The following is a 16796-nucleotide window of genomic DNA, read 5'->3' as shown; positions in this document are numbered from 1 at the left end:
ACGGAAACAGGCTCCAGGCTCTGAGCCATCAGCCCAGAGCCCGACGCGGGGCTCGAACTCGCGGACCGCGAGATCGTGACCTGGCTGAAGTCGGACGCTTAACCGACTGCGCCACCCAGGCGCCCCTCACACTCTGTCTCTCTTAAAAAAACAAATAATAAACATTAAAAAAAAAAAGGCCAGCTTTCTATGGGAAGAAAGGGACATTAATGAGACTGACCTTTCCCATCGTCCAAACATTTTCTGTTTATATGAAATACGATTCCATTTGTATGAATTATCCACAGCAGGCAAAGTCAAAAAGCAGATGAGTGGTTTTCCAGGGGCTTGGGCAGAGGGGAATGGGGAATGACTGCTTCATAAGTATGGAGTTTCCTTTTAGGGTGATGAGAATATTCTGGAACTAGATAGTGGTGATGGTTGCACAGCACTGTGAATGTACTAAATGTCACGAATGGTAACTCTTATGTGTATGTTACTATGGTAAAAAAAAAAAAAAAGGAATTGCTCATGGTAACCTCAATATATCCCCTCCTTCTGTGTCATGGGTTGAATTGTGTCCCCCAAAAAGATATGCTGATGTCCTCACCTTATTACCTGTGAATGTGGCCTTACCTGGAAATAGGGTCTTTTGCAGACGTAATCAACTGAAGATGAGCTCATTCATGTGGGCCCTCATCCACTATGACTGGTGTCCTTATAAAAAGATGTGCGGAGACACACGGGAGAAAGAATGCCACGTGACTAAAGAGGCAGAGACCACGGTGTTCCAGCTGGAAGCCGAGGAATGCCTGGGGCCACCGGAAACTGATCAGGGTAAGGAACCTCTCCTAGAAGCATGGGGGATGGGGGGCACTGGCATCACTTGGATTTCAGACTTCCAGGTTGCAGAGCTGGGAGAGAATGCATTTCTGCTGTCCTAAGCCTCCAGGTTTGCGATGCTGTTACAGCAACCCTAGGGAAGGAATACGCCATGGGACCCGGACCACCCCCTTTCAGTACTCACCCCCGTGTTGACCCCATGCCATCTCTCTCTCTCTCTCTCTCTCTCTGCTTCCCTTCTTTGGGGAAAGCAGCATCAACAGGGCATCCCCTGAGCATCTTTTCTCCCCCTCCCCCACCCCCAGCCGGGCTGGAAACCTCCCTCCGGGGGCTGTTCAAAGAAGCACACAGCCACAGATGCATCATTCCATTGCCTCAGTTTTAAATATTTATTTAAAATCCAGAAGGGAAAAAGGAGAAACGGAACCCGCTGGGGTTTTAACACACTGACATGTGGACAGACACAAACAAGGACAGCAGAAAATCCCAAGAACGAGACAGAGGCCAGGTGGAGACTGGCGGTGTGGGGAAACCGAGGGCTGAGATGAGGCCCAAGCTGCTACAAGAACGCACTTCCGTGGGGAGCGTCTGGGTTGGGGCGGGAGGGCGAGGCATATACAGGAAGTGTCTGGTGGGGAAGGTGGGCCAGAGTGAGGTATTAAATAATGAAAATCAAATCCAATTCCCAAAGAGACACGACTTTTAGAGAAAATAAAAAAGAAGACACAAACAGACGTTCACATAAAACTTCCCCTTCTATAAAAACAATTCCATACTTAAAATAACCTCAAAATCCAACCTGGGCTGACTGGTTGTCTGATAAAGGACAGCCCAGATTACGCTGACTATCCCCCAGTCACGCAGAACCCCGAGATTCCTGCAGTCAGTCTTTCTCCTCAGCCCACATTTACCCTTGGAGCTAATGACGCGTGATTTCTAGAGGACTTAATGACAATGGAAAAGCAAGAGTGATGGCCTCATCTTGGCAGGGACAAGCTCTGGGAGGGAGGATGTGGTGTGGTGAGATGGTTCCATGTTGATATGTCACCTCCAGGCCAGCGCTGACCCAAAGCCGCTCTTAAAACTGGTTTCTTCAAAGTCAAGGCTTCAACCCCTGACTCTCCAGCTTAGATCGCAACTTCCAAGATAAGCCTATCTTCCCTCCAGGACCGTGACCAGGCCGAGCCCAAATTCCTTCATGCTCAGGCCTCCCCCTGCCTTAGAAGGACAAACATTTCAAAATCCATAAATTAAAAAGGTGAATCTTTCTGCTTCTGTTTCTGGTAGGGTTTTTTTTTTTTTTTTTCCTTTTTTTTTTTTTTTTTTTTTCTTTCTTCGGCTTTTTTTTTTTTCTTTTTTCTTTTTTTTTCCTTTTTCCTTCCCCCTGCTTAGTCGATTACCTGATGAGCACAAGGGTGATACTCGGAACATGTTCAAATTCCCCAAACTTTGTCATTTGGAGGAGAGCACCACATGTGCATGACACCCCACATCAAAACGGTTCTTCAGAGTCTGTGGCAAAAAATGGTAGCACCTTCAGAATCTTAAATAGGCTTTTTTTTTTTTTCCTTAAAAAAAAAAAATCACATACACTATGAGACAGCGAGCACCAGCGATTTCACAGTGGGAGGTAGCTAGCGTGGGCACCTCCGGCCCCGAGGGTCGCGCTGCCCCCTCTCGGCCTCCACTGCTTCCCACCCTCTGGCTGCTTCTTCCCTCACCTCTTTCCCAGGTGAAAAAAATAGTAATGCACCTTCTCTGTGTTTGTTTAAATAAAATATATATACTTCTTCCTTTCCTTTTCTCCTTTTTTCATGTCTCCTCTCTAATATTGCACATCAAAGCTCCCTGGCAGGGACCAGCTGGCGAGATGCCCCCTCCCCTCAAGCTGGCTAGAACGTGGGGCTCTTTGGGCAGGAAGCTGGGGAGGGCAGAGCTGGGAGACAGGCCGCAGGGCTCAGGCGGGTTGCAGGTCCAGCTTGCTTTGGCTGGCTCTTTGGTCGGTCTTTGGGGCTGAGCTGGGATCAGTTGGTCCCAAGGATACACTGTTCCCTGCTACCCCCCAGCCACTTTTACTGGGCAGACGACAGCTGGGGCCCTACCCAGGAATCCTTGGGCAGGTGAGCTGTCTCTCCTGGGCCCACCTGCCCCTAAGGACCCTCCCTTTGCCTCCTCCTCCTCCTCCCTCCCCCTCAAGGCCTAGAGGAGCCAGGAGGTCAGAGGTCAGAGGAAGCACGCAGGTCCAACTTCGAGGCGGTACTGCTTCCCTGATGAGGCAGGAGGGAGGTTGTCCACGCTGACGATGGGCAGCTGCTGCGGGTCCTGGGTCCGGAAGGTGAAAAGCGTCTGATGCCAGCGGCCATCCTGGACCTGAGAGGAGAAGGGAAAGGGTACACATGTGACCCTCACAATCCCCACCATCTGTCACATGCACTTCTCATCTCTTCTCACCATCCTTAATGGATTCACGGTATTTCACTGTAGGGACCATCTGTATTTGCCCATTAAAAATTTTTTTTTATTTATTAAAAAAATTTTTAATATTTATTTTTAATTTTGAGAGAGAGAGAGAGAGAGAGAGAGAGAGAATGAGCAGGGGAGGGACAGAGAGAGGGGGAGACACAGAATCCGAAGGAGGGTCCAAGCTCTGAGCTGTCAGCACAGAGCCCGACATGGGGCTCGAACCCACAAACTGCGAGATCATGACCCGAGCTGAAGTCGGACGCTTCACCAACTGACCCACCCAGGTGCCCCTGCATTCGTCCATTTAGATTGCATCTATTATTTCTATTCTCATAAGGAATGTCATTGGAGCTCAACTTCTGGGCACGTTCTCGTTTCCCTAGAACAGATTCTAGAAGTAGATTGGCTGGATCAAAGGATACATATGTTTCTGAGGCTTTGGAAATATGTTGGATATACAATCAAACCTTGGATTGTGAGTAACTTGTTCTGCAAGTGTTCCATAAGAACGAGCAAACATTTCTAATACATTTTAACTTGATAAACGAGTGATGTCTTGCAATACAAGTAGTATGTGACACTAAATGTCACATGATCACAACTGAGCCAATGGTTCTCTCTTTCTCTCTCTCTCCCTCTCCCAGCGGGATCGTGGGTGATCATTTCCCATATTCGGATGCTGAGTCTTAGGCTGGGGTGTTTGGCAGAAATCAGTGATTTTTCAGAACGTTGAAGGGGGTGCCCACGACTGGCATTAGCGTATTTTTTGTCACTTCAAAGCACCTACAGACAGTCCTTTGCTCTTCCATACCAGTATAAGCTTAGGAATGCTTTGCTTCATTCTAGGCCAGGCTGCCTGCGGATATAGACCCTTCCCTCTGCTACCTTATTGCCAGTTACATTAAATACAGTACATGACAAGAGTTTATTAATACTGTCCTGTAGTCAACATCCGTGTGAGCGTGTACAATGGCCCCCATGCAGAAATACGTTGAAAAGAAAGCCAGTAAGAAGGAGACGATCACAGTGGAAGTTAAGAAGGAAATAAGTCATCGAGAAATACGAGCGAGGTATGTGAGTGGCCGAAACGGCAAGATTTTATAAGAAGTCTACATGTGCATCTCGTCTGCAGAGGAGGAGGAGAGAAAGGCAGAGGAATCCCTCACTTAAAATGAGCTTAGGGAGATGTGTAGAATGTGGGAAACAGTGAAGAATTTTGTAGAAAAGCGCCACCCGAATAAGGCTGTAGCAGCCCGAGCGATGCATCTGTTTAACAACAATACAACGTCACATTTCAGCGAAATCCTCAAAAGGAGGCAAAAGCAAGAATCATTGGATAGGTTCCTTGTTAAAGTTGCAGGAAAAGAGAAAGATTCCACTGAGCCAATAGACAGCAGTGATTCCGTTAGAGTGAAAGTCGTCCTACACAATAACCCTCCTCTCTCGTCTCCCTCACACCAGCCACCAAGTTTTTCAAAGGTAAGTGCAGGTTAATGTCTTTATTTTTCTTTATATTTTGTATTTTCTTTATTATTTTGTATTCTATTGCACTATTGTAATCATTTTTATATGAATATTTTTGGGTTGTGGAACGAATCATCTGAGTTTCCATGATGGGGAAATTCACTTTGATATACAAGTGCTTTGGATTACAAGCATGTTTCTGGAACGAATTATGCTCGCAAACCAAGGTTTTACTGTACAGGCAAACATCGTTTCATTGCACTGCGCTTTGCTGATCTTCACAGATGTGTGTTTTATAAATCAGAGGTTAGTGGCAACCCCCTGTGTCGAGCAACATGTGTCAGTGTCACTGTCTCGACAGCATTTGCTCACTTTGTATCTCTGGGTCACATTTTCATAATTCTCGCAACATTTCAAACTTTTTCATGACTATCGTATTTGTTTTGGTGATCTGTGAGCAGCGATTATGATGCACTGAAAGCTCAGATGACGGCTGGCATTTTTTAGCAGTGAAGTATTTTTTTTAATGTTTATTTTTTTGAGGGAGAGAAACAGAGTGTGAGGAGGAGAGGGGCAGAGAGAGGGAGACACAGAATCTGAAGCAGGCTCCAGGCTCCGAGCTGTCAGCACAGAGCCCCACATGTGGGGCTTGAACCCATGATCAGGTCAGATCATGTCCTGAGCCAAAGTCAGACACTTAACCGACTGAGCCATCCAGGCACCCCGATCAGTGAAGTATTTTTTAATGTTTATTTATTTTTGAGAGGGCGGGGAGGGGCAGAGAAAGAGGGAGACACAGAATCTGAAGGAGGCTCCAGGCTGTCAGCACAGAGCCCAATGTGCTCTGACGCTTAACTGAGCCACCCAGGTGCCCCTCAGTGAAGTATTTTTTAATTAAGGTATGTACATTGTTTTTTAAGACATGATGCTGTTAAATACTTAATAGGCTGCAGTATAATGTAAACATAACTTCTGTGTGTGCTGGGAAACCAAAAAAATTAATTAGACTTAATTTATTGCAATATTCACTTTATTGTAGTGAATAGAACTGAACCCACAATACCTCTGAGGTATTCCTGTATATATATCCAGCTGGGTCCCAAAAGCCTCTACCAATTTTTTCCCAAGTAGCTTTGTGCAAGAGTGTTGGTTTCCCCACGTCCTCCCTAACACTGTGTATTATTAGTTTTGTTTAATTTCGGGCAACTGGTTTTTCTGGACAACTTTCTGACAACCCACCCAGTTTTAGACATTTAAAAATAACCAAAAGTGTCAAGAGAACCAATTAGCCTGGTCAGGATGGGGGCAAAGAGAAGACCAGAAATACATTCTCCTACAAGCAGCCTTGCAAGTAAGTACAGCCATCTATAGCAGCCTGGGAAATTTCTATCAGCCAGATCTTCTCTCAGAAGTTTCCCAGAGATGATAGTGAATCAAAGGAATTTTTAAAAACTGTTGTAATAAAACTATTACGCAAAGGTAAAATGTTGTATGTATTTGCTCATTATGCTAATACAATATACTGTATTACACTAACATACTAATGCAACGTGCTAACGTGTATGACGTTAATTGCTATCTATAATTTTATAATAATTGTTGCGAGTAATTTTATAACATAATTAACTACCTTGCAGCCATCCATGGACACTTCTGGCCTGAACTGACCACCTGCTTCAAAGATCTGCCCGTTCCACGCCCGGAAGCGCACAGCCCGCTTGGCTGGGGTCTGCCCCGTGCCCTCCTGCCACACGGTCATGTTAAGGCAGTGGATGGTGATGTGCTGTGTCACTTCCGAGCTTAGCAGGTGCAGAAAATTCATCTGGACTCGGCTGACAGCAAACTCGACCTGTGGCAGAAACACGGCAGTGAGGTAGGGTCAGGCCGGCTGCCCGAGGCTCTCAAATATCCTCACCTCTCTCTGGAAGGCGCAGAGAGAAGCTCTTTCCTGGTGAGCCTTTCCCGGCTTTGCCCCCAGACACGTGCCCACTGGAGACAGGGACATAGAGGTCTAGTGTGAGCCAGTCCACAGCCAAGGAGTAACAAGGACGGGAAAGAACCGAGGCCACAGCTATGAGGGTTCCGAAGTCACCTGATCCCTCCCCCATTGCATGGGTGTGGGAGGGGGTTTGTCTTTGGAGCTGAGCTGGGATCCTGAGGCCCAGAGAGGAAGAGGAAGTAGATCAAGAGGCTCTTGGAACAGGGGGAATATGAGAAGTGCCCTCCCTACCCTTTGTAAGTCCCAAGACCCCAGAAATGGCAGTCCCAACAACCAACAAGGACAGGATTTACGGCTTCGGTGGATGCAGCTTAAGCCCTGACCATTGGTTTTGTCTTTTTGTAACACAAGTGCTGAGGAGCCCTAAGCCCCCACCCTGGATCCCAATAAAAGCAGAACCCCAGGCCCCTGCACACACGCCTCTCTCCACCAGCGACCTGGCTGTGTGCCCCCAATGTGCTGTGGGATTTTCAGGTCCGGTAAGTAACAAACCTGTACTTTTTCAAAGCTTCTTAGTAGCGAAGGGCACCTTGCAATCGTAATAAGAACCACAAGGGCTGGCCCAGCCGCAACGCTGGTTATTTATAGGCTGAGACCGGCACAAAACGGTGGCCACTGTTCCTGGTGGGATGGCCAGTGCAGGGGCCATCTCTGGCCTCACCCCTCTGCTGGGCAGGTTTGAGGTGGGGGTTCCCAAACCCCAGACTCAGAGTCAGAGGGGAAAGAGCCTGGCTGGGGTGGGGGTGGGCATTGATGAGGCTACTGTGTTTCCTGCATCTGGCACATGGTGGCCACCCGACAAGACTCGCTGACCAGCTGGCCACGTGCAGATTCTTAAACCCGGGGTCAGAGCCGGTCAGCACCGGGCAGCTCCTGGAGCCTCCTCGGGAGGCCCAATGGGATGGGATGCAGGGGTTCTTTGCCCCCATCCCTCCCTTGCAGGCCAATGGGCTCCTCCCACTGTAGCATGAGTCCTCCCATATGGAGGACTTACTGACCCCGCAGACCCACAATCCACCGCAGGGTACCCCGGGCAGGGGGGGTGGTGATGCCTCAGTGCCGCCACCTGTCCTGGTTTCTTGTTGAGCTGCCCTAAGCCACCTCAAATCCTCAGCCCAGAGACGGGCACGTGGGAAGCAGGCACTGAGCATCCGTGAAACGTGTGCACACACAGCTCAGGCAGCGCGTCCTCGGTGAGCATCACATGGACTTATTTTTGTACTGATGGTTCACAGCTCTCCAAGCCAGGCAAGCTGGGCCCACTATTGCTGTTTTTGGTATTAGGCAGAAAGTTCTACTTGAAGGAAACACCACTAACATCATCATACAAGTCGAAAGGGTTTGGCAACCACAGATTTAGAAGGATTCGTCCCCAGTTTACAGAAGAGGAATCAGGCTCACAAACAGCCAGGCAGCAAGACAGCCGAGGCTCAGACCATAACTTGGGTGGGCTGGAGCCCTGGGCAGGGTAGGGGCAGAGAGGACCGGTCAGTGTCGGGGGGTGGGGGGAGCAGACCTTGGAGGCCGTGATGGGCTTGAGACACGTTTGTCCACCATGTGTGAAGTTGCAGGAAACTTCGATGGTGTCGGACGAGCAGCCAAGGTTTGGATCCACCCAGTAGGTACCTGCAGGCAGCATGGACGGGGGATGGTATGTGTATGTGGGGAGGAGCCCGGGGCTTGGTTCTGCAGGTGGACCGCACCCCTGGTGACCCGCGGAGCCCCAGCGGGGCACGACGTCGGGGAAGGGAGCAGAAAAGGATCCCATGAGCCCTTGAGATGGGAACAAGGCCTCTGGGCAGAGCTCACAGCTGGCAGGGGCCCTGGAGGGGCCACAAGGCTGAGCCCTTGCCTCTGGTGCTCCTGTGAAGCGTCCACTTTACAGAGGGGACAGCTGAGGTTGAGAGAGGCGGAATCACTCGCCCAAGGGATTTAGGGATCATCTGGGTGAGGGGGCTCTTCCCCCAAGGCTTGCAGGGGGGAGGGGCGGGAATCAGGCCTCCACTCCACCGGCTAGACACCTCTGCCGGCCCCCGGTTTCCCCACAGGCCTTCCAAGGGAGCCAAAGGCCCCACAGCTGAAAGAGCAGGACAACCGGCCACTAATCTACCTTGTTGTCAGTGGAGAGAAGCGGTGTGGACGGGAAGGGGGGGGATCCTGGCTCTCAGAGAATCCATGACAGCCCCCCCCCCTCCCCAGTCCCCTGCCCTGTCCTCGCCCTTGGAGGCTTGTCCCGACAAGGCTCTTATCTCCTTGCACTGCAACGGTTGTCCCCAGCTTGCAGAACTGTGGGCTCTGAAAGGGTGCAAGCATTCCCCCACACCCGGGAAGCACAAGGCCTGCCTTGTGGGGCTCAGTGACTGTTTGTTGAGCGGATAAACGACCACCCCAGGTGCCTGTCTCCCCAAGGACAGAATCTTGGTCCCAGTGAGCCAAGACTCCAATGCCCCATCTCCCCCAGCCCCTCCTGGAACTCCCCTGCCCGGCCCGCTCCACCCCGAGGGGCGGAAGTCTTGTCTTCAGACCCCACAGGCCCTCGTACCGTCCACCATCTTCTGCTCACAGTCCATGAGGTCTCGGCAGACCCGGGCAGGGTTCTCTTTGGTGCCCAGGGGCGTCTTAATGCTCTGGATGAGGTTGCTGAGGTAGTGTAAGGTTTTAAAGATCTCCCCTCCCTGGTCCAGCACCAGCCGGTCTGGATGGCTGTAACCCTGTCATGAGGAGAGACAGTGGTCACCGGCTCCTTGAGGTCCCGGCCCGGCCCGAGGTCTAAGCCTCTGCAGCTGCGAGTTCTTGTACTTGGGAGATGATGCGGCTCCCCCCACTTAACAGGTAGGGAAACTGGGGCCAGGGATGGCATGGGGGCTGCCCCAGAGTCTGGAAGCGTAAGGGAGTGGAGGGCCAGCATCGACTCCCCCAGCCACCAGCTCCAGTTCAGGGAACAAATAAGCTGTGGGACGCTCGGTGCAGGCCACATGGAGGCTGTTGACCACACACGAGCCATTCCTTCTGTCTCCCCCAGGAGGGGATCTCATGCAGGCAGGGGGCCCGGAGGTACCTCTGCTTTCAGTGCGCCATTTGTGTCCATCCACGTCTGGAAAGCTGCTCCAAGGTCATCTTGCTGCTGTGCAAAGAGGAGACGGGGTGTGCATCCTGTCCCCACTCCTGGCCCCAAGACCTCCCCAGACTCACCAAGAGGGAGACCCAGGGTCTGAGCACGAGCTCTCCCAGCCACCTTCCCGGGTGGTATCACGGCCAAGTCGCCTGCCTTCTGTGGAACTCTCTGTCTTTCCTCCACTTGCAAACGGAGTCAGAGCTGACCCTTCCACTCCTTTTCTCCAGGCCTTCCCTAGCTCTCCATCACCCTCAGGATTAAGTACAAACTCCTCCACGTGGTTACAAGACCTGAGCTGAGTGTTGTGGTCTCTGGCCCAGCCTCTCTTCTCTTGGTCACATAAACTCTGTGCACCAGACGCACTCTTGTGTTCCCAAATCGCTAAGCACCATGCTCTATCTAGCCACAGGGCCTTTGCGCATGCTGTTCCCATCACCTGGATCATTCTTCTTACCCTCCAATGCTCCATCTGGCTATCTCCTAATCCAGTGGTTCTCAACTAGGGGCAGTGTTGCCCCCTGGGGGACATTTGGCTATATCTAGAGACATTCTTGGCTGTCACAACTGGAGGAGGGGTTGCTTCTGGCATCTAGCGGGTAGAGGACAGGCACGCTGCTAAACACCCTAAAATCACTTGTAGCAAAGAATCATTTGTTGGTAAAGGCTGCAGTTGAGTAGCCCTGCCCTAGACTCATCCTACATGTCAGCTTCCTCGGGAAATCCTTCATCGGGCTCCCGCCCCCAGGCTGGGTGCAGTTCCTTTCTCTGTGTGTCAGCAGTGCCTGTGTTTCTCCTCTGGCTTGCACTGTAGCTGTCAACCACACACCTGTGCCTCCAACCCTAGCACTGGACTTTCCAGAAGCACAGCGGCGGTCTTGCCGTGAGAACAGTGACAGGGAGAGCAGGACCGAGAGCAAAGCCCGAGAGGTCCAGAGTCCGGACTCTACAGGTATTTCTCAAGTTCACATCTCAGCCTTGCTGCTTGCTAACTGCATGATCTGGGCAGGTTGCTTACCATCTCTCTGCATCAGGACCCTGAGAATGGGCATGATTATAAAACTCTCAGAACCTTGAGAGGAAATCAGTGAGCTAATCCATGAAAAGCACATCTAACGGTGTCTGCCTATCACAAACACTCAATATATCAGCTCTTATGCAAAAAAAATTCAAATTCCTTGAATTTTCCATTTTTAGATGGAAAGGGGTCCCCCCCCCCGCCCCCAGATCTCTTCACTTTCCCCTAGCTGTCTGGCTTCCTTAGAGAAGAGAAGGGCTGGGGTCGGTGCAGAGCGAGAGGTCAGAGCCATCAGTTTATTTTGGTGGATGACGCTGGGGGGACGGACAGTGAGATGCTGAGAGATGAGAAGAGGGCTCCTGTTCCATTCATCCCTCCCCCTCAGCCATTCCCGGGGATGCCGTCAGGGCCTGACTGTCACAGTCAGCCAGCACAGTGGTAACACGGGGAGGGACTCCTCGGAGGCCTTGGATCAACACCAACGGCCAATGATTTCATCAATCACGCTTATGTAACGAAGCCTCCCTAAAACCCCAAAGGGATGGCACTCAGAGACCTTGACTTCTGGGGAGAGTGGCCACCCGGAGAGGGCACGCGAGTCTGAGCCTCTGTCTCATGCCTTGCCCTGTGGCTGTCTTCTATCTGGCTATTCCCGAGTGATTTCCTTTTATAATAAACCGGTCATCTAGTAAGTGAAACGTTTCTCTGCTCTGTGAGCTGCTGTAGCAAATTAACTGACCCCAATGAGGGGCATGGGGACCTCCGCTTTATAGCCAGTTGGTAGAAGCGCAGGTGACAACCAGGCATCTGAGGTGGGCAGGATGGTGGTTGGGTCCCGTAGGACCGAGAACCGGTGGGGTCTAATGCTTTCTCCCGATACACAGTGTCAGAATGGAGTTGAACTGTAGGGCACTCGGCTAGTGTCCCAGAATTGCTCTTGGGTATGGGAAACGGCCACCCTGGGTCAAGCCTGAATTGATATCAGAACCTGTTTAGATCCTCGGCAGTCAGCTGATCTGTACTGAGCACACTAACAGGATCAGGACCAGGGGCCCGGCCGCTGGAGTGTCCCCCTGGGTTCCCAGTCAGGGGCACATCCTGGCTAAAACATCAGCTCCCCACCCTCTGGCCTCTTTCTGCTGCTTTAGGGTCCAGGGTCCAGTGTGGGGGCACAAAACCACGTGGGCATCCCCGGGCCTAGCTTAGGGTTCTAGCCATTGTGACCAGAACGAGGTCAGCTGCCAACCATCCCCCCACCCTCCCAGGCCTCACCCCAAGGAGGCCAAAGAGAACATTCTCCAACTTACAAAGTGGATAGGGCTCCCTGGAGGACCCTGAAAAGGAAGAGCCTCAGTCAGTATTTGGTGGGGTCTGGGTGCTGGAGTCCGCAGGGGCTGTCAGGAACCTGGAGGGGCCACCCGGGCACAGGGGACATGCAGAGCTGGTCTCTGCTCTTCTGGAGGCAGAGTCTGTGCTCCACAGTCTCCTGGAATTCTGTGGAAGCTTGTGAGCCCTGCAGGGTCAGGGCCAAGACAAGCACCTGCCAGCAAAGCCTTGGGCCTCATTCAAAGGAGCTCTGCCACCTGCCCTGGAGTTCAAGGGCACCGAGCATGATACCTACCGGTGGGCCAGGCCGGCCTCTGGGACCAGGAGGACCCTGGAGGGAAAGAAGAACAGTGAGGACTGGGTCAAAGGCCCTCCATCTTCCCCACCCCAGGCCTCCTCAAGTGGACCTGAGACCCAGGACAGTCGTACCTCCAGCACAGACGGGTACGGATGGGATGACTGAGGTCCAAAGGGAAAGAAGGTGCCTGAGGACTTCAGTGGTCATCACCACCCCCCACACCCCATCCCCATCCCACCAGCCCTCATACCCCAGCCCACTCACCCTCGGACCTTGCAGTCCCTGGAGGAGGACAGAAGCAGAGAGAGACAGTTAGGGGATAGGGCTGAGCTGTGCCCCTGCCCTTGTCCCCCACCCCACCCCTACCCACTGGAGTGCTGCCCCCTGCAGCCATCGACTCACCAAGTCCCCTCGGCTGCCTTTGTCGCCCTTTGGACCCTGCAATAAATCATGGCCCAGTAAGAGAGGACTCAGAGGGGAAGTTCTATTTCCAAGATGGGGAAACTGAGGCTCAGACTGGCCCTGGGTCACAGAGACAAGCTTGCCTCAGCAGTCTTTCTGGTCAGCCCCCTACACGTACCGGGCGTCCTGAAGGTCCCAGGATTCCGAGGGGGCCAATGATGCCTTCCTTTCCCTAAAGGAGAGAGAAAGGCTCGTGTGTTCTCCTCCTAGGGCCTGGGGAACTGAGTCACAGGGACAGGAGAGTGGACGGCAGCCTGAGTGTCCCATGGGGATGGAAGGGAGACTTCCTCAAACAGGGGCCAGACCACGCACCTCCGGGGCCCCTCCTGTGTGCCTTGGGGTGGGCTACGAAGAGTGGGGGGAGGGGAGCAGGTCAAAGGGGGAGGCGGCAGCCCAGCTGGGCAGGAAGGGCACAGGCAAGGGGATAGAAGGCTGCGGGCAGAGGGGGCTCGAGTCTGAAGGAGCTGGAGGAATAAGGCCTGTATCCACCCAGCAGATGGCCGGCCAGCCTTTGGCCAGGGCGACTGTCCCCACTAGGACAGACAAGGAGAGGACTCACCATCAAGCCGGGGGACCCCCGAGGGCCCTGGATGCCTTTCAAGCCGATGTCTCCAGGAGGGCCCTGTGGGACGCAGAAGAAGGGCTGTCTGTGTCTGGGTGGCTTGACAATTATTAAGCAGGTAGCAGTGTGCTGGCTCTGTGCTTACATAGTGTAAGCCTCTGTTCTTGACCATTTCGACGACCCTCTATGGTGATCACACCCATTTTATAGATGGCGAAACTGAGAATTGGAGATCCAAAGTAACTTGCCTAAGGCACAGAGCAGATAAACTGGGGAGCTGGGCTTAGAACCCAGGTCTGCTGGAATGTAAGTTCCGGGGAACGAGGGTATCCGTGCTCGATTCTCGCTCTTTTCCAGCCCACCACTGTACATGCTTATGAAAAACTTGTTGCAAAAGTAAATGGATAAATGGACAGACTAGGTAGGTGGATGGGACCCCAACAGGAACGATATGGAGTAGGAATCTGTACCTTGGGTCCAAAGAGGCCGGCCATCCCTGGGAAGCCCATCTCGCCAGAGTCGCCCTGTGCGGGGAGCAGAATGAGATGGGGTGAGTGGGGCCAGGACAAGGATGCCCAGCCAACCACCCGGGACCTCTGGGCCTGCCTTCTCCCAGGGACATCAGCGGCTCCACCTTGGTGAGGGTGAAGAGCTCACACACTGGACACTGTATGCCCTCTGTCGGGTGAGAATGCTCTAGAACGCTTAGGTTCTCCCGTCCCAGGTCTTCAAGGAAGAGGATGATAGGACCCACAGGCTCTTCCCCACCCATCCCAAAGGCTCTCCCAAGGACTGCATCCCTCAGAATAACCTTTGGCTGTGGGCCTGCAATGTGCCAGGTGCTTTGCACTCCTGCATCGGCCCAGGGGGGCACAGTGTGCCCTGTTCACAGATGAGAAAACCGAGGCTCAGAGAGAGCAGGAACTTGCTCATATTCACCCAGATGCCATTGTGGGGAGCGACGGGGTGTGAGCGATTCTGGAGGCCGGGATTATACCATAGGTGCGTGCTTAACTTTTAAAGAAAGCGCCCAGCTGTTTTCCAAAGTGGTTGCACCATTTTACATTCCTGTTAGCGGAGTAGGAGAGTTCCAGGTGCCCCACACCCTTGCCAACACTTGGTGTGCTCAGCCTTTGAAAATTGTTACCATTCCAACAGGTGCGCAATGGCACCTCATTGTGGTTTTAATGAGCATTTGCCTGAAGACTAGCGGTGCTGATCTTTTTATGTGCTTATCTGCCATCCGTCCGTCTTCTCTGAAGCGTCTAAGCCTTTTGCCTCATTTCTTTATTGGGCTACTCCTTTTCTTCTTAATGAGCTTTGAGGGTTCTTTACATATCTTAGATACAAACCCTTTACTAGATATATGATTTGTACTTCCTCTTAGTCTGTGGCTTGTCTTTTTTATTCTCTTACCTTTGAAGAGCAAAAGCCTTCCATATTGATAAAGCCCACTTTATCAATTTTTTTTAATGGGTCATGATTTTGCTGTCATATCTAAGAAATCTTTGTATAACCCATGGTCTCAAAGATTTTCTTCTACCCTTTCTTCTAAAAGTTTTACAGTTTTAGGTGTATGATGGATGTGGAGTTAATTTCTGTACAGGGTATAAGGTATCCAATTGTCCCGGTACCATTTGCTGGAAAAGACTGCTCTGTATCCACTGAATCGTTTTTGCAACTTTGTCAAAAACCAGTTATCCATACACATGTGTGACTACACGTGTGGATTCTCTATGCTGTTCCTTTGATCTGTTATTAGTATGTTTATGGCAATACCACACTTTCTTGATTACTGTAGCTTGGAATCAAATACTACAAGTCCTCCAACTCGCCCATTTCTTCAAGTTGCTTTGTTTCTTCCAGATCCTTCACATTTCCAAGCGAATGTTAGACTCAGCGTCTTATTTTCCACAAGGAAGCCTTGATGGGATTTTGATTGGGATTGCGTTGAATCCAGATACCAACTGGGGGAAAACTGACATCTTAACGATATTGCGCCTTTGACCAGCGAACACAGTAAGTTCCTCCATTTAGTTAGGTCTTCCTCCATTTATTTCAGAAATGCTTTGCAGTTTTTCAGCCCACGTGTCTTGTACACCTCTTGTCACATGTGTCTCTAAGTATTTCCTATTTCTTCTGCTATTATTAACAGTATTGCTTTTCAGATTTCAAGTTCTGATCATGGCTAGTGCATAGAGATTCAGTTCATTTTTTTTTAACAGTTTATTTATTTTTGAGAGACAGAACCTGAGTGGGGGAGGGGCAGAAAGAAACAGAGACACTGAATCCGAAGCAAGCTCCAGGCTCTCAGCTGTCAGCACAGAGCCTGATGCAGGGCTTGAACTCATGGACCATGAGATCATGACCTGAGCCGAAGTCGGACGCTTAACCCACTGAGCCACCCAGGCGCCCCAAGATTTAGTTCATGTGTGCATATTGAGCTGGCGTCCAGCCATCTTGCTATACTCACTTGTCCTAGTAGCTTTCCTGTAGATTCCACTGGGGTTTTTTTTATTTTTAATTTTTTTTAACGTTTATTCACTTTTGAGAGAGAGAGAGAGAGAACAAGCACAAGCAGGGGAGGGGCAGAGAGAGAGAGAGAGAGAGAGCGGGACTCAGAACCCTAAGCAGGCTCCAAGCTCTGAGCTGTCAGCACAGAGCCCAAGGCGGGGCTCGAACTCATAAACCATAAGATCATGACCTGAGCCGAAGTCAGATGCCTAACTGACTGAGCCACCCAGGTGCCCCTCCACTGGATTTTCTATATAGATAAGCATTTTATCTACAAATAAAAAGATTCACCTCTTCCTTTTTGACATGAATGCTTTTTATTTATTTTTTTATTCCTTATGGCATCGGCTAGAGCTGCCAGTACAATATTGAATAGAAGTAGTGAGAATAGGAGTGCCTGGGTGGCTCAGCTGGGTAAGCGTCTGACTCTTGATCTCGGCTCAGGTCATGATCTTACGATTTGTGAGTTCGAGCCCTGCATCGGGCTCTGCGCTGACAGTGTGGAGCCTGCTTGGGATTCTGTCTCCTTCTCTCTCTGTCCCTCCCCAGCACACACACGCCCGTGTTTTCTCTCTCTCTCTCTCTCTCTCTCAAAATAAATAAATAAAATAAACTTCGAAGTAGTGAGAACAAATATCTTTGACTCTTTTCTGCTTCTTGGGGAAAAAAAATCAATCATTCTTTTTTTTTTTTTTTAATTTTTTAATGTTTGTTTATTTTATTTATTTATTTTTTTTAATTTTTTTTCAACATTTT

General features: G+C 50.9%; 1 protein-coding gene and 1 long non-coding RNA gene across 3 annotated transcripts in view; one reads left to right on the top strand and one right to left on the bottom strand.

Moving 5' to 3' along the window:
- The window catches only part of LOC121034871 (uncharacterized), a 6688-nt gene extending 5398 nt beyond the window's left edge, over positions 1-1290 (top strand). For both annotated transcript variants that reach the window (XR_005792645.1, XR_005792644.1), the window contains one exon: positions 638-1290. This is a non-coding gene — a long non-coding RNA (uncharacterized LOC121034871). The remainder of the gene's footprint in view (positions 1-637) is intronic.
- Positions 1291-2182: 892 nt separating this feature from the next.
- COL27A1 (collagen type XXVII alpha 1 chain) overlaps positions 2183-16796 on the bottom strand; it is a 128026-nt gene continuing 113412 nt past the window's right edge. The window contains exons 48-59 of the mRNA XM_040482080.1: positions 13997-14050; positions 13524-13586; positions 13083-13136; positions 12905-12940; positions 12767-12784; positions 12500-12535; positions 12186-12212; positions 9807-9872; positions 9291-9459; positions 8265-8374; positions 6380-6598; positions 2183-3192 (exon numbers count right to left, since the gene is read on the bottom strand). Of these exons, the coding sequence (XP_040338014.1) occupies positions 3046-3192; positions 6380-6598; positions 8265-8374; positions 9291-9459; positions 9807-9872; positions 12186-12212; positions 12500-12535; positions 12767-12784; positions 12905-12940; positions 13083-13136; positions 13524-13586; positions 13997-14050 (999 nt within the window). The 3' untranslated portion in view covers positions 2183-3045. The remainder of the gene's footprint in view (positions 3193-6379; positions 6599-8264; positions 8375-9290; positions 9460-9806; positions 9873-12185; positions 12213-12499; positions 12536-12766; positions 12785-12904; positions 12941-13082; positions 13137-13523; positions 13587-13996; positions 14051-16796) is intronic.

This window comes from Herpailurus yagouaroundi, unplaced genomic scaffold (assembly GCF_014898765.1).
Source record: "Herpailurus yagouaroundi ecotype Mexico unplaced genomic scaffold, PumYag 160, whole genome shotgun sequence".
In the NCBI taxonomy this organism is placed as follows: Eukaryota; Metazoa; Chordata; class Mammalia; order Carnivora; family Felidae; genus Herpailurus; species Herpailurus yagouaroundi.
This window is presented reverse-complemented; position numbering and strand designations above follow the sequence as displayed.